Below are 22,384 nucleotides of genomic sequence, written 5' to 3'. Positions count from 1 at the left end.
TATATGTTATAATAATAAATGTATTTTTTACAGGAACGTGAAAATATAGAAGCTGTGTCAAGCGGTGCTATTCTTAGCGATTATCAACGGATTCGTGTAGAAAATGTGTAATTATCTTTTATTTTTATCTCTCCTTTATAAATTTCCGATATTGATAATTGCTATTATTAGTTTTTTCGAATATTCGTGTTTCAGATGCAGTCGTTTAAATCTCATTTCTTTATCATACTTATGGAGGCGGGACCAGGAAGAGCTATTAAATGAAATGATACAAAGTTCTATTAATGCAGTAATAATCAAAGTCGCAGCTCTTGGTCTTGAAACTAAACATTTGGGTAAATCTATATCCGAAATGCAACCTCATCTTGTTAAGATAGTAAGTCATATTTTTTCAAGTATGTTATGTACATTCCTCCCTTTCATTTCTATTTGAAACAGAAACTGTTTTATTTATATTCTTAGTTATAATAAAAATGTAAAATAAACTTTATTTACAGAAAGAAAAATATGGAGTAAATATGTGTGGAGAAGGAGGAGAATATGAAACATTTACTTTAGATTGTCCTTTGTTTACCAAAAGTATCGTAATGTAAGTTATATATGTTCACATTTATATATGTTTTATGTATGTACATACAATCTAAATAAGTTTTTTATTCTATTTTGTTTTGTGCCTTAGTGATGATTATGAGAGTATTGTAAATTCGAGAGATGACGTAGCGCCTGTAGGATATCTTAGATTTACGAAGATCCATTTACAAGAGAAAAATGTAAGTTTCTGAATATTATGTAGATTTGTGTATGTACTACTGTACTTATAAGACAGTGGTAAAATCAAGGTAAAAATTTATATTTTTCAGAATGGAGAACTGGAAAAATTAAGCCTGTCAGAAAGACTAAAAACTGTTTTGATAAAATCACCACAAGATTACATTGCTGAAATCATTGGTCCAGAGCTGCATGATGGCTGTAATTTATCAGAAGAAGAAACTGATGAACACGCTTGTGAAAACAATAGTTTAAAAGCATCGAATTCAGGTACATATAGAAAAGAGAACATGGAAAAAATATCTGTGTAATATACAGGATATCCGATAATAACCATATCACCTCTCATGTGTAGATAGAGCAGGTGAAACCGAGGAGAAAAGTCCTTTACCATTTTGCGGTAATAATTACGATTTTCGTAATAATTAATAAGAAATTAATTAAAAAAGTTCAGCCAATTTGTGTGAGTATAAGCATGCATTAAAAAGGTTCAACCCATTGATGTGTTGCTATACCGCTCGTATGTAACCGTTGTCACTTGTAGAGCATTCCTCCCAAAACTTCGTTGCGCGTCTAGCCATCGCATACTTTTGGACTGTTCCTGTTTGCCGCGCGCTTATACTCGCGCGAATTGGTCAATCTTTTTTAATTAATTTCTCAATAATTATTACGAAAATCGCAAAATAGTAAAGGACTTTTCTCCTCGGTTCCACCTGCTTTACCTGCACACGAGGTGTGATACGATTATTACCGGACACCTTGTATATTAAATCTAAATGGTGTACAGGTCAATTTCATCCTCCAAGTCCAATGGAGATTTTGTATGAAGAGGAAGATTATCCAGACGCGCCGATGGTTAATAGAAATCAAACAGGATGGTTCTGGTTCGGTGGCATTGTAGGAAAACATCCGGATGTCACACCTGCTATGGAAGAGGCATTGGAGAAATTAAGCAGTAAAATTCACATCTTAATCACATACCTTTTGGCTTAGTAATTATTTGATATTAGCAATTATTTCTAAATTTAATTAATAACGCAAAAAAAAACAATATAAACGAATTTTTTTTTCACGCGTAATATATCTGTCTAATTACAGCTCTGGTTCAAAACGAAAATCTGCGCACATCCGACATCGTTGCAGTAACGTTGTATATAAAAGATATGTCGAATTACAAGGCTATAAACGAAGCATACGTTTCCTGGTTGGGTAAGAAAAGTCCGCCGGTTCGTGTATGCGTAGAATGTCCTCTGAATGTACATGTCGCGCTTGACGCGACAGCGTATAAGGAAAACCAAGATTGCGGTGATAAGTGGGCCTGCAAGCGACATATGATGCATGTGCAAAGCATAAGTCATTGGGCACCTGCTAATATTGGTCCTTATTCTCAAGCTGCCCGTGTAAGTACAATTAATATGATATAAAAGTAATATCTTGTGTATAAGAAATTATTAATTTTTCTCTCGAGTATTTTTAAAGAAAATTGATTTTAAAAATCAAGTTTTTCATAGTCAATCTTTCTGTTACAATCTTCAATCTTCTACTTACACATCTAAGACAATCTCTCTGTTATTAAGGTAAAAATTAGTCTTTTTTTTTTTATATAGGTGGGTGATATTATTTTAGTCGCTGGGCAAATACCTCTGGTACCTGGTAATATGAATCTTCTAGATATGAACATTAAACGGCAGTGCCGTTTAACATTAAGGCACATAGATCGCATCGTTAAGGCTATGGATGCTAAGCTTCGAGACATAGTACAAGGTATCTGTTTCCTGACTCATTCTAATTACATAGCGGATGCGAGAAAGGAGTGGGAAAGGAGGACAAGAAATGCCATTGTAGATTATGTCGTTGTACCAAATTTGCCACGTGGTGCTCAAGTCGAGTGGTGCGTTTGGGCTCATAGGGATAATAACCGATTTGAATGTGAGTGCAAAGTATTCAATAAGAAATCGTATATCTGTTGTAAATTAAGTAGAGAAGCATTTTTTACATTTCCTTTTATAACTCAATTTTCAACAAGTATTTTTCCATTTATTTATCTGAGAAGAATGATTGTGTAATCATTATGTATATTCTATTGCAGATGAAGAAACAGGAAAATGCGTGGCTAATTTTAGGATAGCCATCAGACGTAGGTGGAATTACGAAAATAATGTTTCGGCAATTGTATGCTACATGTCTACTGGTAAGTTTCTCTTAGCAAACTTCTAAGAACGCGATATTTTTTTTCATTTTATATAATATATAAAAAATGTTGAGAAATATTAACAATATTTTAATGATAGTAAAAACCTTGAAATAAAATTTTATAACGTACAATATTTTGATAATAATAGTAATTATAGTAATAATATAATTTAAGTTAGAATCGATTGTGTATAACCAATCAGTTAATATTTGTTCATTAACTGATGCTTGAATTTAGTTGCTATGTAAATTAAAAGAAATATTTCTAATATAAAAAAAGTACTTTTCTAACTATGAAATTTCTGTGGCCAATAGGTTCATCTAATTCTACTGGTAATTTGACAACGGAGGCAAGTTTGCCGTCCATAGAGCTGAACGCAAATGAACTGTCAGAGGCTTTCGAATATCTGTTGTGTAAACTCAGGAAAGGCTCGCAGAGTGCAAATCCGACGTGTAATTTGCGAATATTTTATAAAGTCGGCAGCTTTCCGGGCCCGAATTTTCTTCACAATGTCCTATCGAAGTTTTCTACGCAGAATTTAGTGATCACCATTATACCGGCTATTCACTTACATAACTTCAGTACTTTGTTATCTATATGTGGTATTAGGCATGAGTAAATACTCAAATTAATTTTTTACATTGTCAATTATTTGTTAGAATTGGAGTGCGCCTTTAGGATAAAAAATTGAAATCCTTGCTGGAAAACAAGAGTTGCACTAGTTGCAAAAGAGTTTTTTTGAAACAAAAAGAAAAGAAAAGAAAAAAAAATACATTTAAAGTTTCCATTTTATGGAATACTCGCATGACTATAATTTTATTTACTGTGAACAACCAAGATCGAAACTGTAAATGTATTTTTTTTTTTTTCTTTTTTAAAGCCGCGTTTTTGCTTATGCGTTTGTTTTACAATTAAACGCTTCAATTTTTCGATAATCAACAAGTCGAACGCGATTCGAAGAAGAAAGGTAAAACAGCAGTTACAACAGCATCAAAGTAGCACTGTTAAGTTTTCCTACGTGCGCAAATAATTATATGATGCTATTTTGCTTCACCGATGGATCGGTGGATGTATTTGAGTACTTCTTGCGTTTCATATGCGAAAGACACGGCTGTTCGCTCGACATTTACTGACGATGTAGTTACGTCGCTGTTTTTTCTAGCTGCACTTTCACATATTCTCTTGTAAGCTTCCTTTTTCTCCCTCCAAATCCCGAAAATACCTTTGTTTCTTTCTCTTAAATATTAAAACAATAGCAAAGTGCAACTAAAAAGAACACGCTATATTATCTTATCGAATACTACTAGTCAATGACGGGTCAAGTGCAATTTACGAGCTATGAGCCCGTCCCTGTTTAGCGCGTAAGTGCTCTTTAAAAACGCGATTGCACGTTAGGTATAATAATACTCGTAATATACGTACGACTTGTACTGCTGTTACGCTATAATGTTTGGTTTTTTTTGCTCAAAATACTTTACGGTGTTGTAATCATGTGCGGAATGTTAATTAACGTGTGTGTGACGTTTCTGTAAAGCAAGTTAAATCGTGCACAGCCATTTTTACAATAGCACTCGACGTTCACTCTTGAATTTTGAATAAAAAATATATAAATAACAAGGAACCGTATCGCGCGAGAAAAAATACAGGATATTATATGGATCGATTTTCGATATGATACGATTGCAACGCTCGAACACACATGAAGAGAATATATTCTTCTTTACGACGATGTTCTTTGCTCTCAATAATGTGCTGCCGATATCGCTATGATTGTATTGTCGATCAATTGTTTTTGTCGTGAAAACTACGTCACGCAGTTTATACAGACCGTCAGAAAAAAAAAAAAAAAAAAAAAAAAAAAAAAAAGAAATAAAATCCGAAATCTATAAGAATTAACTTACTTGGCAAGTGTACGGCAGCTTCGCATTCTTTGCGCGTACGTCACTGTTGCTTTAGAAGTATCTTGTACAGATTGCATTATAAACTATAATAATAAGACGTACTCTGACGTAATATTATACAAAGTTGATGCAACGACATGCCAAAGTTTATATATATTTTGCAACTTGCTCATTTTTTAAACAGTCGCAATTATACTATCGTTATTCTGTATGTGTACATAAATGCAACGTAATCAACATGATCTTACATAAATATATTGTAAATCATTTGACAGCGAAGAAAGAAAGCGCATTGTTCAAAATGTGGATGCTGTGTTATAAGTATGTGAAAACACATAAGAAAAAGAAGAAAAGATGTTTATTCGCATCTAACTCTCGCAACAAAATACTAATCCGAAGATTACGTCGCAAAAAAAAAGAAAAAAAAATAAAATAAAGAATGATATATATTTTTAAAAAATTGCCATCTTTTCTTTTTAATTCCACATTTTTATTCTTTTTCTTTCTACATATATATGGCGGTCGACAAAAAAGACTGCTTTATAAAAGTATTGTTAATGATTTATGAGTGATTGAAATGAACTTCTCTCCTGAAAGAACCTATCCGAATTGAGTAGTTTTAAAAAAATGTAAAAGCACAAATGTGCTCAATCATGATATTTGACGTTTTTTGAAGAAAATGAAAAAATACAATCTTTACTGGTGTTTGTACAGATTAGGTAATTGTAGTAATATTTAAATATTGGCAAAACAGACAGGGAGAAGGATAAAAAATACTGATTTTTAGTATTGATGATGAATTTAAAACGAGAACTTATACAGAGTGATTCAGAAATACTTTAACAAACTTTGGGGGTGAGTTCTCCATACAAAAACAAGAAAAAAAATGTCATAAATATATGTCCGGAAATTCCTGGTTTATGAGTTATAATCGAAAGTTATATTAAAATTTATATATATATATATATACATATATATGTATAAGTTACACACGCGTTAAATAAAATTATATTTTACAAAATTTTAATATTATACAAGTACAACAGATAGAGAATTACAAAAAGAAGCGATATCCAACACCGAGCTTATAATGTATAAAAATTTCAAATTCGTCAAAAAATCGTCAAGTTTTTGAGAAAGTGCACGATTTCTCATAAACACTGCATATTATATTTTGTAATTCTGATAAAACATTTATAATCGAAACTGAACATTCAGTCTTTTCGGGCAATTCGCCGTTTATCGTACGCTAAACGTACACGCAGCAAAAATTCAGCATCACAAGTTAAATGACTCACTCCGCAACTATGTACATGTGTGATACACTTGTCATGAAGTACTCGAGAAAAATTTTGCGCATAGTCGTCGTTCGTAAACGCACATTCAATACAAAAATTAGCTACTTTAATATAATACATACTGCAAAAAAAAAAAAAAGAAATAAAATCCGAAATCTATAAGAATTAACTTACTTGGCAAGTGTACGGCAGCTTCGCATTCTTTGCGCGTACGTCACTGTTGCTTTAGAAGTATCTTGTACAGATTGCATTATAAACTATAATAATAAGACGTACTCTGACGTAATATTATACAAAGTTGATGCAACGACATGCCAAAGTTTATATATATTTTGCAACTTGCTCATTTTTTAAACAGTCGCAATTATACTATCGTTATTCTGTATGTGTACATAAATGCAACGTAATCAACATGATCTTACATAAATATATTGTAAATCATTTGACAGCGAAGAAAGAAAGCGCATTGTTCAAAATGTGGATGCTGTGTTATAAGTATGTGAAAACACATAAGAAAAAGAAGAAAAGATGTTTATTCGCATCTAACTCTCGCAACAAAATACTAATCCGAAGATTACGTCGCAAAAAAAAAGAAAAAAAAATAAAATAAAGAATGATATATATTTTTAAAAAATTGCCATCTTTTCTTTTTAATTCCACATTTTTATTCTTTTTCTTTCTACATATATATGGCGGTCGACAAAAAAGACTGCTTTATAAAAGTATTGTTAATGATTTATGAGTGATTGAAATGAACTTCTCTCCTGAAAGAACCTATCCGAATTGAGTAGTTTTAAAAAAATGTAAAAGCACAAATGTGCTCAATCATGATATTTGACGTTTTTTGAAGAAAATGAAAAAATACAATCTTTACTGGTGTTTGTACAGATTAGGTAATTGTAGTAATATTTAAATATTGGCAAAACAGACAGGGAGAAGGATAAAAAATACTGATTTTTAGTATTGATGATGAATTTAAAACGAGAACTTATACAGAGTGATTCAGAAATACTTTAACAAACTTTGGGGGTGAGTTCTCCATACAAAAACAAGAAAAAAAATGTCATAAATATATGTCCGGAAATTCCTGGTTTATGAGTTATAATCGAAAGTTATATTAAAATTTATATATATACATATATATACATATATATGTATAAGTTATACACGCGTTAAATAAAATTATATTTTACAAAATTTTAATATTATACAAGTACAACAGATAGAGAATTACAAAAAGAAGCGATATCCAACACCGAGCTTATAATGTATAAAAATTTCAAATTCGTCAAAAAATCGTCAAGTTTTTGAGAAAGTGCACGATTTCTCATAAACACTGCATATTATATTTTGTAATTCTGATAAAACATTTATAATCGAAACTGAACATTCAGTCTTTTCGGGCAATTCGCCGTTTATCGTACGCTAAACGTACACGCAGCAAAAATTCAGCATCACAAGTTAAATGACTCACTCCGCAACTATGTACATGTGTGATACACTTGTCATGAAGTACTCGAGAAAAATTTTGCGCATAGTCGTCGTTCGTAAACGCACATTCAATACAAAAATTAGCTACTTTAATATAATACATACTGCATCAATACTATACAGCTCGATGGTTTCCTGTTCCTGGGGAAATAATGTGTTCACGTTTTAAACATCTTTGACATCAAAGGCTTCGTCACTTGCTGTCGGGTCGATGGTGTACAAAAATCACAAAGATAACTTTTCTTATCAACCACTATCCCCTTAGTCTCCACGCATTCTGAAAAAGATGTGCAAATTACGTATATCTCTCATGATATACAATGTTCTGCTCCAACAGGAGCTGCACAAGAGCAGAGATGTCTAAGTTATTTTCATTCTTTTTTCTTTCTTTTAAGATTTCTTATTTTACAATCTATAGCAAAAGTATACATTATCTACAACAAAAGAAATAATACTAACTATTGTGCTCAATCATAAATAAGTAGAGACAGACGAAGATATATTGGGCCAGATTCACTCAAACATCTCTGCACTATAGAATCCTCTGCAATTTGTGATCCTCTGTTTAGCAGAGGCAGTAAAAAAATAGAAATGCAAATGTATATATGTATGTATTATAAATAGCAAATAATTAAAATACGGCTTTTAAAATGGTGATAGTCAAACAAAATCGATGGCGCGTGCAAATGCTCAAATGCTCCTATATCACAACATGCAATGAACTTAACACTTTGAGCGCCAGTTGAGAGTTCAACTTAAACTCTTATAATTTATGCAATTTATAGAATATCTAGGTGTAATAAAATTAAAATTTATCTGGCAATAATACATTATTTTTATAATTAGATACGGTATCAATAATAATAAAAAAATATATTACATGAATCCATATGCTAGACTTCCAACGATTGATCAAAGTTATAATGATGTTCACTGTGTAAAATTATTTGAAATAATACCATTCATGTTTCAAGCAAGCGTGCTGTGTGTGACAGCGTATATATGGCGCTCAAAATGTTAATGCTAACAGAATCATATGAAACATGGTGTCAATACCTAAGTGCAGATATTTGTCACATGCGCTGCAATGCACTAGATTCGCTTCCAGGTCGAGCCTTTGGGCGGTATGACAGCGACTGCAGTGCGGGCAATAGCGACCCTTTCGCCACAGCCTTGTTATCGCATAAAGATCATGTGGTTAGTGAATTCAGGTAAGGGTATATTATGTATTATAGCGGTGCTCGCCTCAGTACACAGAAGGAAGAAGGAAAATTAGAAGTATCTCACATAGTAATGCACTTTTTATATCATTCAATTCAATCGTTCAAACAAAATCTCTTTTTATCAAACAAAGTCAAGACGCGAATAGTTTTTGAGTTATAATCAATTAAAAGAAACGTTTCTTTCGACAAATTATGATTCGAGAATGCGAATAAATGATAAAACTATATATTTTTTAGCTAACATCAATTATTTTTTTCCTTTTCTCACCTAATTTAGTTTCAACTGATTTTACTTTAAAAGAATCTAGATCTACGAATGGAAAAAAGATATACTTATTTAAAAAATATTCGATGTTGAAATCTGAAGGAAAAAAGAATTTTAAAGAGTTCCTTCCTGTTCGCCAAATGTATTTATTATTGAATATCATATCTAGATTGATATAACGAAATAAGAAGATGTTGAAAGTGTTATGGTGTGAGCTATGGAAATCAAGCGACTGAAGCCCAGCATAGTTTAAAAGAATTGATATTGCGCGTCATTGACTATACTTACTTCGAACATGGTACACAGAGTGTCGAAACATATACTCGAGTATTCCTCTCGCCTTTCTTATACTCGTGCTGCCATTGCGCAACACTGTTTCTATCCGAATTAGCACCACCGGCTTCCCTCGAGCCACAGTTTGCGCATACGGCGCATTCTTGACAATGCCATCTTCCTTGTGGTACTCGTCGCAAACCGACGCAGTAAATGTGGTATCTAAACATATGGCATTAAATTATATCCAATTGATAATTTTGCAAATTTATATATCTACATCAATAATTAACTAAGAAATTATATTATTTATTCTTTTTTTCTGTTTTTACATCACGTCTTTTTTTTTCTTTGGTAAAATAGGCAGCATTAAAGTATCAATAACTTCTGTTATAAGTTGTTGGTGTTATAAGTTTTTGAATTATAAATTTGTAAGTTATAAATAACTCACCCACGATCGCACATATCACAGAAGAGCATCTTATCTTCGTCCGCAGGATCATGACACTGTGCACATGTTTTACAATCGGTGCACTGCCATGCGTACGATTGAATATGCGGAACCATATCCAATGTTAAATCTATACAGGATGGATGAACTGAAAATGATAATCGCCTCGATTAGCTTTGTAAAAAGTGTCACGTAAAATTAATTCGCAAACTCGTAAATTTACCATTTCCGTTGCAAGTACCGCATTGAATTAATATTTCATTCTTGTTATGCTTATTTAAGACTTTCAGGCACATCTTGCATTTCAACTTCACATCGTCCTTTGAGTTCGAGATTTCCATATCCACATCATCCATAGTCGATTGAGATCCTTCTGTATCTTGTGTACCTTCGCTGGAAGATGAACTGTCAAAAAAATATCACCGTTATATCTCTAAAAAAAAAAAAAAAAAAAAAAAAAAAAAAAAAAAAAAAAAAAAAAAAAAAAAAAAAAAAAAAAAAAAAAAAAAAAAAAAAAAACGCAAACTCTAGTAATTTAGTTTGCAATTATTTTGCGTACAAGATTGATTTTAAATCTTAAAAATAAGCCATTAACCTCGAGTCGTCGGAAGACGATTCGCTATCGCTATCACTCTGAGAACCTTCCGATTGGCTATCACATTTACGTTCATTGGGCCGCGTGGGTCCGTACAAGACCGTATTTAGCGGATAATATCTTAATTCCGCCGGTGTATATTCCCGATAATAATCGGTATACTGTCCTGGTATGAGCGCGACTGGATAATGACCGACTTTGTGTTCCGAATCGACTTTCTGTTGCTTCTTCGGGACATGAATCGTGAAAGTCTGCAGATCTAAGCAACACTTGCGGTTTTCCTTGCGAGCTTTATTTAAGTTACTATTCCACGCAAACGCCGATTGCACGGCCATTTCCGCAAGATCTATCCTATTTCTCTCCGCATTCGCCGCGGCCGTTAATTCCTTTTGTTTCTTGGAATGCTCCTTGACTTGTTTCTCGCGCATATGCTTGCGATATTCTTCATATTGATCGGGGAAATCACTACACATTACATCCAATACTTCTGAGCTACACACTGCGGTTAATCCTGTGTATGATAAAGTAAATATATAAAGTTACAATAATACAATAATATAAAACAGAAAAGTGTGAAAGAGCAGAACTTACATTTTCTAATCTGTTTAGTCTTTAAATTTTTTATTTTATTCATTGCTTGTTTACTTTCTTATTTTTTGAGAAATACAAACTTATGAATCACTTTCATCATATAAAAATAAATAAATAAAAAGAAATCTCACAGCAATTCATTCAAATTTGCAGATGTGAGTGACTTTTAACTTTATCATTTTGGGTAGCAAAAAGCTTTATTTCTACAAATTATTCTTACATGATAAGATAAATTTGTAAATGTACAATGAGAGATTTATATATGAAAAATTTTCTTCTACAAAAAGTCTCTAAAAAACTTACCCATGTCACACATTGCTTCACTAACTAATCCATTCTCCCTCAAATAGTTTCTCTCTTCCATATCAACTACTCTGCGTTTGAGATCAGGATATTTACGCTTAAAAGATTTTACACCAAGATATTGCGATATCTGTTCCTGTATCATAAAAGTTTCACCCTTTCGATCCAGTGGCCATTCATATTCCGCTATTTTATCAACAGTGAAGGGTCCTTCATCAGGATCAAAATTAATCTCCATCCTTCGATTCTTTACTTTGACTTTTTCTGATTCTGTTGTAGCAGTACTCAGAACACTACCTTGCGATTCTTCATTTATTATTGTCTCTGATGCTGCAATATTAATTTCCAAAGATTAATGTCAACATAGGAAAACATAACCAATACATTATCATCATTTAACAATTTCAGATCTGTTTAAGTTTTCTCTAACATGAAATTTATCTATAATATTATATCGTTGGAAACAACAAAAGATTTATACTTTACTATATATTGCTATTAATAAGTTGTGATCAAATTATTATATCTTTTTCTTATAATTTTATATTATATTTAATATATATACTCTTTTTCTCTCTTAATTTGTGAAAATTCACTGACTTTTAAATATAAAAAAAAAAAATTCTTTACAATATCACATTTCAAAATTTAAAACATTGTCTACATTATATTGATATATGTTTGGGCACACACATACTTAGTTTCATTACAAATATATACAAATATATACAGATAGTATATATTTATATAGATGAAACGCGAATTAGTATGAGAGTTTTCAGTGCAGCTAAACACAGCATAATTGTAACACATATTGCAAATAAAAAAATTGATGTATACTGCCTCGCATTTAAACACATTATTTTAATCTTATATTTAGTTACTTGAGGGACATCTTATGCCACAAGAAAAGATCTATTTTTAGCTAGCTTAAAGTTGGATGTGTACCAATATATTCAATTCAACTAACTAAGCTGTATATATGTGTCCAAAAATTAAAAATTAAAAACATTTTTTTAGATATTTATTTATAATAAAGAAATTATATATTATGTATTAATGCAATGTGTTTTCACCAGTAAATATACTACTATATATTTGTATTATATAATATGTAGTGATTACGTTTTAAAGTGTGAAGTGTGGTATTGTAAAAAGAATTTTTTTTTTATATTTAAAAGTCAGTGAATTGAAATATGTTTGAAACGAGTGATATTTGTGCTATCGTTAAGTTGCAAAATTATTAATAAAAGACATTAGAATGGAAAGTTATTATCATTAATGTTACATAATATTTTATTAATTAAAATTCATTAATACAAGTGCATACCTGGTGCTGATATATTTCTAGCAGGTGTCTGAGATCTCGAACCGGATTCGGCGCTCATTCTCGTTTCCTCATCTATCACCTGTACCGTTGAGACTGTTTCGCCTCTGATGGCCGTCGAGTCCGCTAGCTTCTTTGACGTCGGTGTCAGCCAGTTCGAATGTCCGGGAGGAGGTACAGGTATCTCCTTAATTTCAGACGTTCTTGATGGCGCGTCTGACGCCTTACCTACACCTTTATTCTCCGCGTACTGCTTCATCGCCGTCTTCTGCGTCTTTTCAGAGACGATCTCTAAGACAGTTCTCTTGTGCTGTTCGCCAACTTTCGAGGCCAACGATCCAATGGTGGACGTTTGACTCGTGGACGCTCTTCCTGGATCTTCTTGAACGTATGATAATCTGGCAGGATCCAGTTGTATCGCAATGTCGGATTCCGATGTTTTAAAAGCTGAATCCCTCTTTCCTGTTTCTTTGCGACTCGTTAACGCGATATGTTTTTCTTTACACGCGGAACTCTTACGATCTATAGGCGGTTGTTTTAGTGCCTTGTATAATTCTGATGATTTTTTAAGTGAATCTTGCTGTACTGGTGTTGTTTCATCAATAGTAATGACAGCCATCGTCGATGCTTCTATAGCAGACAAATCTTGATCTATACGAGACTTCTTTCCAACTTGAGGTTCTATGTTATCCAATTTCCGTTTACCACGACCTAGACGAACAAAGAAAAATATTAGCGCTACTTGTTGAAATTATTAGAATATCTATAAGAGGGTCATCGACACGTCGACATTAATGAAAGTTATCGTAAATATTTTTTTGTTTTTTAAAATTTTCTTGGAGTTTTATATCTTTAGAAAATAAAGATTAGATTAATAGAAAATTCGTGCTAATAAGCTGATTTTTTTCTGCAATACAAACAGAAATGTGTTAAGAAAGTTGAAAATTTATATCGAATGATGTTTGTGTGCTCTATCAATAAATAAAATTTGAATAAACAAAAAAATTGTATTGTTTCAATTTTATGCAAAATCCATTGAGACTAAAACTAAATTCGTATAATTATTCACAATTAGGAATTTTAATTTTTAAATATGATAGTAAAATAAAAATGGCATGTATACATTTTTTTAATCTGCCACGCAATTGACTTTTTCGGATCTTGATAACTAAACCAAGATTTTCTTTTTCACTTTTTACGATATTGTATTTTAATTTTGAAATAGAAGCTGTTCTTTCTTTTTCTTTGTTTGTTTGTTTCTTTTTTCTGAACGAGCCTCTTTTTCGTAAACGCCGATCAATTTCCGAAAATAGAAGATAATGCGGACATCTTCTGTCTGGGAAAGTTTTCTTATATAGTTTTGCAGCTAGTTTTGCATTCCCGTTCGCACGTCCGTACATAAAATGAATATCTGTGAATTCTTCTTTTGAAAGACCCATGATTGGAGAAAAAAAAAAACGTAAGACTTAAACGCACAAAATTTTCAAAAAGAGATTTCAAAAATTCACAAATTCATCATTAAAAAATTAACGAGAGCAGAGCCAATTAATTAAAATAAATCCAAATCGCAATATCACTCGAAATTTAACTAATAACATATATTCAGTTCAAGGTCACTCTTATTAATTGTTGACATATTGAACTTTATCGAGATATCGATATAACTTTATTGAGATATCGATATAATTTTATCAAATTATTTTATGTACAGTTGTGTACAGTTTAATAGTACACAACTATAAATTAAAAAATTACATTTTGCTATAAAATTGAATGAATATATATAATTTATCTACATTCTATATGTATTGTAAAATATTAATCAGAGAAACAAACCTCGTCCTCTGCCTCTCTTGGGCGGAGCATAACTTTTTTGATTTCTACAGGTTCTCTTAGGCCGCTCGTTTTCCCTGTGTTCGAATTGCTGCGGAGGAACTTGCTGCATCTCGTCCAAAGCCAAAGGATCCCTGGGTATCAGCATCTGCGCGGACGATTGTTGAATATGCTGCTGTTGAGCCGCTATCGGATTTCTTCGCGGCCTGCCTCTCTTCTTCGGTACCTTGATATCGGCCATTCTGTTAGGTGTCACCTCCTCTATAATAACGACGTCCTGGCTGGAATTGGAATTCTCGTTGACGATTATCAACTCTGGGCGATGCTCGATGATCTCGCAATCGGACGAACCGCCTGGTGAATTGTTAGCATTTTTGCACAGAAGATCTTTGAGCTTGTCATTTACGCTTGACGCGTTATCCGCCTTCGCTGTTGATCGCACTTGCGTGATGCTAATCTCCTGGTTAATAACGTTCATCTGCTGTCGACTAATTAAACTCGATTTCGGATCAAACAACAGTTGCTGTTGCTGCTGCTTTTGATCTCGACACATTACCGGTTGGATGGTTACCTCCGGCAAGATCTGCGAGAGTTGTGCCTCCAGTTTGGATTTTTTGCTCTCGACCGGTGAGATCGTTATATCCTTACGCTTAGGTGATATCTCGATCTGCTGAACATTCTCCGTCGGCTGTTTTCTGCTCTGCATCTGCACTGGCTCGATCGTCAGCTCAGCTCGACTGCCCTGCAGAATCGACGGATGGTGACCGGTCTTGAGAATCTTCAATGTGGATTCTTTGTGCACTGTAGCATGTTCCATATACCTATGAGGAAAATTCAGCGCTGCTGGATCCACAGCTGCTTGAGAATCCTTGCCTTTGTGCGCCGAAGATTCACCGTGACTATCGCAGGCCACGATAGTGGGATGACCTGTCTTCGACAATTTTATTTTTATCTCCAGCGGCGATTCAGCAGCATCTCTGCGTCTCTGTTGCTTGTCCTTTTTTTCTAGGGAACCTGAGGATGGTGCCTCCACTACAGAAGCGTCGCCTGTCTTGAACAGCTTGATCTTCATCCCGAGAGACGAGTCACTGCCTTTGGAATATTCCGTATCGGTAACATGCGAAATAGTCTTATTTTGATGATCTTCAGCGACTGTTTCATTCTGTACAATAGAAGCATCGCCGCTCTTGGACAATTTGATCTTCATGCCAAGCGGGGATTCCGTTCTCTTTGATACTTCTGCTTGTTGATCTTCTTGTGACGTCGAATCTTTCGTTGACTCCATTTTATCGGGCACTACCAACGCATCTCCAGATTTGGATACTTTAATCTTCGGGATGACACCTGTAAATGATTCGGAACTTCGAGGCGCGTCTTGTTCTTCGATCATATCCGGCAATATCGACGATGTCATCTCACCCGTCTTCAGCATCTTGAGCTTAAACCCGAGGGACTCCGGCGTCTTCGTCGTATCTTGCGTTACCTCAGACTTTTCTTTATGTCTCGTCTCCTTGATATCGTCTGTAACTTCAGAGTGTATAATAGATGCGTCTCCGGTTTTGGATAACTTTATCTTCATACCGAGTGGCGATTCGGTGCGCTTAGGTGGCTCGGGTACTTCCAACTTTTGTAACTCTTTTGTATCTTCAGTATTATCTACAGAAATAATAGATGCACCGCCCTTGGACTTTGTTAATTTTATTTTCATTCCGATTGGAGACTCGGTTCTCTTTGGCAATTCTGAATTATCCTGCTTCTCTTTCGCCTTCGTGGATGAATCCTTTGCATCTTCGCAAGCATCCGGAGATACGATGGAAGCATCACCAGTTTTCGACAGTTTAATTTTCATACCGATTGGAGAATCGGTCCGCTTCGGCATGACCTCCCTGTGCACCTCCTCTAAAGATTCTTGCCTGTCAGTCTGAATAATAGATGCATCACCGCTCTTGGAGAGTTTGATTTTCATCCCGATCGGCGATTCTGTTCTCTTCGGGCTTCCCGGTATCTCCAATTTCTCCTTGTGCTTCGTGAGAATCTCCTTGGTGCAATCTTGCTGCCTGGAATCGGAAATAATCGAAGCATCTCCAGATTTAGATAGCTTTATTTTCATACCGATGGGTGAATCCGTTCTCTTCGGCTCCTCGATTTTATATTTCGTCTCATCTGAATGTTCGTGTTTCTCTGAACCGACAATAGAGGCGTCGCCAGACTTGGACAATTTAATTTTCATGCCAAGAGGAGATAACGATGGCGCGTTATCGGTAGTATGCCACTGATTAATTTCTTCTAAATTCTCGTTGGATATTATAGAGGGATGACCGCCTTTCGACAATTTCAATTTAATCTTCGCCAACTTTTGGCCCGGACTGTCTTCCGGATTCGGCGAATTCGTGGCTGATCGAATCTTTGGGCTTTTCGGCGACCGCGGCTCGCTGCAATCCGTGATAGCGGATTTAGCAATCTTCAGGATTATCCTCGGCGAACCGACGTTTTCAGGATCTGAATGCTTCTCTAAGTCCTTACGCGGCGTATCGACACCCTTCAACTCGGCCTTATCAGTTAATTTCGGTGATTCCAACATCCTGGAATAGGCGATAGCTCTCGCGTCCTTCGGTATGAGAAGACTATCGTTCGGGCTGATGGAAGATTCTAATACCTTAGTTGAGTCCGGAACGGGTATTTCGATCTTCGGCGGTTCCTTCAGTCGCTCCTCCAATATCGACACCCTCGGGATCTTATCGCATGTCTTTAAAATACCTTCGCTCGACAACGACCTAATATCGGGTATAGTGTTCTTTTCTTCGTGCGTTGATTCCACTACTTGCAAATTCAGAGAAGTATCCGCGTGCGCAACAGAAACGTTCTCAGACAAAGTTTTTGAACACGTGTGATCTTCCATTTCTTTATTTGGTTTAATCTCTTTATTTATTTCTTCGGTGTCTTTTTCTTTTGTATCGGAAGCGTTTCGTATTTGTGCTGAAAATTTTCGCTCGTTCTCCAGCTTCGCAGCTTCTGATATGATCTCGGCTTCCGAAATGGAGATGGAATCCGCAGCAGAGACGTTTCGCAAATTCGCTAATTCGGATTCGGCGTTTGCGTAATTGTCAATCTCATCGGATACATAAAGCTCCGCATTAGTCTGTTTCGTTATGTCCTCCACGACACTTTCCACCATTTTTGGCGAGAGCACCAACGGCGAATCTATCGTTTGTTCTTCGGACTCTTGTAGAAACTTCACCGCAGACTCCAATTCGGATATTTCTGAACTTGATTGCGAATTCTCGATGACAATCGGTGTGTCGACATTTCGAGAAAGATTCTCTCTTGGCATCACGCTCTCTAACAAAATATCCTGCGACAATTCCAGTTTGGATTCACTTTCCTCCAAATCTTCGACCGATTCTAACCGATTATCTTCGAAATCCATGTCTAAATCGTTCTGTGACAAATTACTATCCACCTCAAGAGGTTCTTTTATCTTTTCCTCATCCGTGATCTCATTTACCGGCTCCGTATTTATGTTTTTATTCGTTCTTAGTGAGCTATTATCTTCGTTTTCGGTAGTTTTATCTTTAGCTGCTGCGTTGATATCAACCCCGCTTGTTTCATTATCTCTATTTGTCAAACAACCAGCAATCACGTTTGTTATACTGTCTGAATTTTCCGTCATGGTTGTTTCGCTTTGATCTACTTGATCAAATAAGAGATCAATATCCGCATCTTTACTTACTGTTTCTTTTATTAAAGTTTTGTCTTCAGTTTGCATATCCTTTAACGTAGAACTTTTATTATCCGATATAAGGTTTAAATTCAAAAGCCCTTCTAAAGTATTTGTAGTTTGCGTAACAGTTGGAGCATCCACGCTTCCTGAATCCTGAGGTAGTTCTTCCATTAAATTTTCAATATTCGTTCTTTCATTTGAGTTTTCTTGTGCTAAAGACATGTTGATAATATTAATAATGCTTGATTGTACATCATTGGTATTAATAGATTTCTCTACAACTGATTCCATACTTTTTTCCTCCACTATCGACGTTACATTAACATCGATCAATTCTTCTGACTCCTTTCTAGGTACTTTTGCAGTTTCATCACACAATTTCATCTCTTCATCGGCTTGTAAATTAGCATCCTTTAAATTTGCTGCTTGGGCATCAGATTTGGAATCAGTTCTGGAATCTGACATTTCCATAACTAAACTTATTTCATAAGTTTCAGCCTCAGTACTTTTTTCAGATTTTAAAACATCTTTTTCCTTTAATTTTGGCACAAAAGTTTCGTTTTCTTTAATTTTCTTTTCGTTCAATATCTCAATAGTAACATTTTCTTCGATTTTATCTTTCTTCCTTTCTGTAATTGTATTACACAAGGAATTTGTATCATCTTCTGGAACAATTAAATTATCAGTTAATGGCGAGTTTATATCGTTTTCAAATAATATATTAAAAGATGTAACATTTTCAAAAGTTAATTTACCTTCTATTTGTTTAATGGAGTTATTTGCACAGGCATCACTTTTTTCATCTGGTATATGTGATTCGGGTTGATCACATATTTGTTGTGGTTTAGTTTCCATTGGCGGCGTATCACTTTGATTTTTGTTTATAGAAAATGACGTTACTTCCGATATTTTCATCTCTATATTCTCTATTTCTTCAGCTTCATGTAATGGCTCGTTTATATTTTCAATTGTGTTATTTGAATCTTTACACAATATTGGAACAGATAAATCTTCAAGTTTATTAGATACAGTATCATTAACATCATTGACTTTGGGCATTTCTAATATAGATGGAAGCTGTTTAACAGATTCGTCATGTTTGACTGGAATTAATGATTCAAGCGTAGGGAGATTCTCTTCTGTGTAGATGGTTGTTTCCACAGAATTATCAATACTGGTTGAATTTGTATCATTCTGTGTTATTAAATTTGCGGAGGATAAATCTGAGTTTTCACCACCCAAATTATCACTTAAAGATTCTTCATTAGTCGTTACATTTTTTTCTTCGACATGTGGCTGGCTTAATAATGTATTTTCATTTAAAAAAACTAATTCTTCTTTAATTACACTTGAAACAGTTTGAAATGTATTTTTATCATTTAGTACAGATGTTTCCTCTGTATTGGCCAAGTCCATGTTATCTTGATTATTAGACGCTGTAATAGTTGATACAAGATCCATTTTTATAACAGATGTTTCTTGAGATTCATCATTAATTTTATTTGTTATTGAAATGATTTCCTGTGTTGTCTGACAACTTTCAATGATAATATTCTCTTCCTGAAGATCATCACTTTTATTTATCACTTCTATTATACTTAATTTTTTATTGGACACTTCACTTATAACAGAATCCTGAGTTTCACTTGCAGATTCTATAAGAGTATCCTTTTCTTTAGGTACATCTTTTACATCATTATCATCAATGAGAGGACAATTATCATTTATATTTTTTGTATCTAATTCTTTTTCATTAGAAATTACCAAACTATCTTGCTTCTCCATTTCAGGAATAATTACTGATATATTTAGTTCTGAACCATTATTTTTAATTTCCATTTCTTGACATTTTTCTAAAGTTACTAGTTCCATTGACGATGTAGTGGAAGTATTTGCTAATGTATCTATAGTTTCTTGAGAAGTTTCATTGGAAGATTGACATTCTAATGACATTTCCTCCGTTATATTCACTTTATCTATTTCTGTGTTATTTTCATTTTGTTCATGCATGTCACTTGATATCTCGCTGTCAAATTCTATTGCTTTATTTGATTCAGAACCATCTATGTTCTCTTGCACTTCCAAACTCTGTTGCAACAATTCACTTTGACTAGAATCTTCAGACTTTTCAATGCTTATATTTGAATTTTTTGTTCTGCTATCAATGACATCTACTTTTGATTCCTCTGAAATAGTTGCACTTACATTATCATTTAACTGTGAAGTTTTCTCAATATTTTGTTCTGACACATCAACTATTTCAGAATTTTCTTCAATTATTTTCTTCTCTTGTTCTATCGTAGAAACACCAAGCAATAAAGTTTCTTGAGAAAACGATGGAGTTTCTTTCAAAAAGTCACTGTCATTCACATCTGTTTCCTCTGAGTCCTCAGAGTTATATGCTTCTCCTATCAATTGTAAACTTTTACTAATGCCACCAACTGTTACCACAGACTTTGTATTATTTTTTAATGTCTTTTGATTTTCATGTGTTTCATCAACTGATTGATTCTTTGTCTTTTCAATAATATCTTTTTCATGATCCTTGGGAGAAGCATCTACTTGTTGCTTACTTTGAACAGTTTCTTGTAAAGTATCGTCTAATGTAACATTCGGCGAATTAATTTCAATGCATGACTTATCATTGGAAGACGATTCTGATGCACTAACCACAGACGCATCACCAATTATCTTGTTGATATTTACGTCGGAAGTTTTATCACATGTAATTGCAGAATCCATTTCAGTATTTTCCGAAACACTCTTTTCTGCGATACTCGCCGACAGTTTCTCGCGTGTCACTTCTTTATCGGTATTATCAAGCGTTGTTTTTTGTGTCTCACAGATTTCATTAGCTGCACATTTTTCCGACATAATACTGGACTCGTCGGTATTAGAAATATCAATATTATCAATGTTTGTGGCATGAACGGTATTAGAAGTAGAACTTGATGCATTCTTGGATGCATCCTGTTGCGTTTCTGGTTTTGGATCCATCAACTGCGAGGTCGATTCCATCTTCGATTCCGTGATAATCTGCGAAAGCGCGGCGATTTCGCTTTCCAAAGTCGAATCGCCAACCTGCTCACCGGACTGCACGCCGATGATATCGTTGATATCCATCATGCTCAGAGCTTCGGTGTCGTATGTTTCGGTATCACTGTCAACGCCGTACGGTGCATAACGAGCCGGGGAGTTGTCCTTGGAAGATTTCTCTCTCTGTTCTTGATTCCTGTCTTTGGAGCCGAACAGGCCCATCTTAGAACTCTCGGACATTGTTTTGACGTTCCGTGCAGAGGACGTTGTTACACCTGCTACTGCTCTTATACATTTATGCGAACTTTTTTCTGTATTCGGTCATGCATGAATAAGCTTCCGTCTATCCAAATCGAAGATACCTCGTCACTGCAAGTGCATCGTGCGTAAACTTTGCGCTATTCATCGCTGGTGATTGATCTTGCTTTACTTACCGCTACATCGTTCATTTATTTGTTTTTACCCGAATTGCACGAACATAACCAATATTTTTCTCAGCCTACTCGCGAATCACAAACCCGATGACTTAAAAATGGCACACAAATGTAATATAACTCGGGTAATGAGAGTATTATATTGTCTGCTCCACTACTTAACTTTCGGACACACGAGATCGATACACAAGTGTATACACACACCCTCTTTACGGTTTTGAAAATATATTTTGCCAAATCGTAAAACGTTCACTAAATATTAGGTCTGTTCGTCTGTTCTTTATAGCTGAACTAGCTGCACTAGTTCAGAGTTTATCTTTATCTCTCCACATTAGAAGAAGAAAGATAAACTCTGACTAGTGCAGCCAATTCAGATATAAAGAACAGACCTATCGACGCCAACTGACGGTGTGAAACTCGACGGTAAGAAAATTCCCTAAAGTCCGTATCAGACTACGTATTGAAGATTGAAATTTGACCAATCAGGATAAAAGGAACTAAAATTTCTTTGTCCTGATTGGTCAAATTTCAATCTCAATGCATAGTCTGATACGGGCTTAACGATTAATAGCGCATACAAATAGCGACAAGAAACGATAGCCAATCACCTTTTGATATATGTATCTAGAGTCTGGAGTAGCATTAAAACAAAATTTTATTTATATCAAAATATATATATA

General features: G+C 34.4%; 2 protein-coding genes across 8 annotated transcripts in view; one reads left to right on the top strand and one right to left on the bottom strand.

Annotated features, from left to right (window-relative positions):
• Positions 1 to 5,281, top strand: part of LOC115238924 (diphthine--ammonia ligase) — an 8,946-nt gene extending 3,665 nt beyond the window's left edge. For both annotated transcript variants that reach the window (XM_029813111.1, XM_029813113.1), the window contains 10 exons: positions 34 to 107; positions 196 to 376; positions 498 to 589; positions 680 to 770; positions 861 to 1,038; positions 1,556 to 1,723; positions 1,867 to 2,168; positions 2,376 to 2,697; positions 2,858 to 2,959; positions 3,277 to 5,281. In XM_029813111.1, coding sequence (XP_029668971.1) covers positions 34 to 107; positions 196 to 376; positions 498 to 589; positions 680 to 770; positions 861 to 1,038; positions 1,556 to 1,723; positions 1,867 to 2,168; positions 2,376 to 2,697; positions 2,858 to 2,959; positions 3,277 to 3,581 — 1,815 coding nt within the window. In that variant the 3' untranslated portion in view covers positions 3,582 to 5,281. The remainder of the gene's footprint in view (positions 1 to 33; positions 108 to 195; positions 377 to 497; positions 590 to 679; positions 771 to 860; positions 1,039 to 1,555; positions 1,724 to 1,866; positions 2,169 to 2,375; positions 2,698 to 2,857; positions 2,960 to 3,276) is intronic.
• Positions 5,282 to 6,286: 1,005 nt separating this feature from the next.
• Positions 6,287 to 22,000, bottom strand: LOC115238922. 6 transcript variants are annotated; one of them, XM_029813109.1, is made up of 11 exons: positions 18,990 to 22,000; positions 18,528 to 18,899; positions 14,517 to 18,446; positions 12,684 to 13,391; positions 11,354 to 11,683; positions 10,460 to 10,970; positions 10,088 to 10,269; positions 9,865 to 10,012; positions 9,429 to 9,635; positions 8,709 to 8,824; positions 6,287 to 7,929 (listed from the first exon to the last, which is right to left on the bottom strand). In XM_029813109.1, the coding sequence occupies exons 1-11, from the start codon at positions 21,508 to 21,510 to the stop codon at positions 7,811 to 7,813; spliced, it is 9,144 nt and encodes a 3,047-aa protein (XP_029668969.1). In that variant the 5' UTR covers positions 21,511 to 22,000; the 3' UTR covers positions 6,287 to 7,810. The 6 variants fall into 6 exon arrangements, with proteins under 6 accessions (XP_029668969.1, XP_029668967.1, XP_029668968.1 ...); XM_029813107.1 differs by having other exon boundaries at positions 14,517 to 18,899; XM_029813108.1 differs by having other exon boundaries at positions 14,517 to 18,896.
• Positions 22,001 to 22,384: the final 384 nt, after the last annotated feature.

This window comes from Formica exsecta, unplaced genomic scaffold (genome assembly GCF_003651465.1).
Source record: "Formica exsecta isolate Colony F162 unplaced genomic scaffold, ASM365146v1 scaffold362, whole genome shotgun sequence".
In the NCBI taxonomy this organism is placed as follows: domain Eukaryota; kingdom Metazoa; phylum Arthropoda; class Insecta; order Hymenoptera; family Formicidae; genus Formica; species Formica exsecta.
The sequence above is the reverse complement of the archived record's forward strand: the minus strand, read 5'-3'. Positions and strand labels throughout refer to the sequence as shown.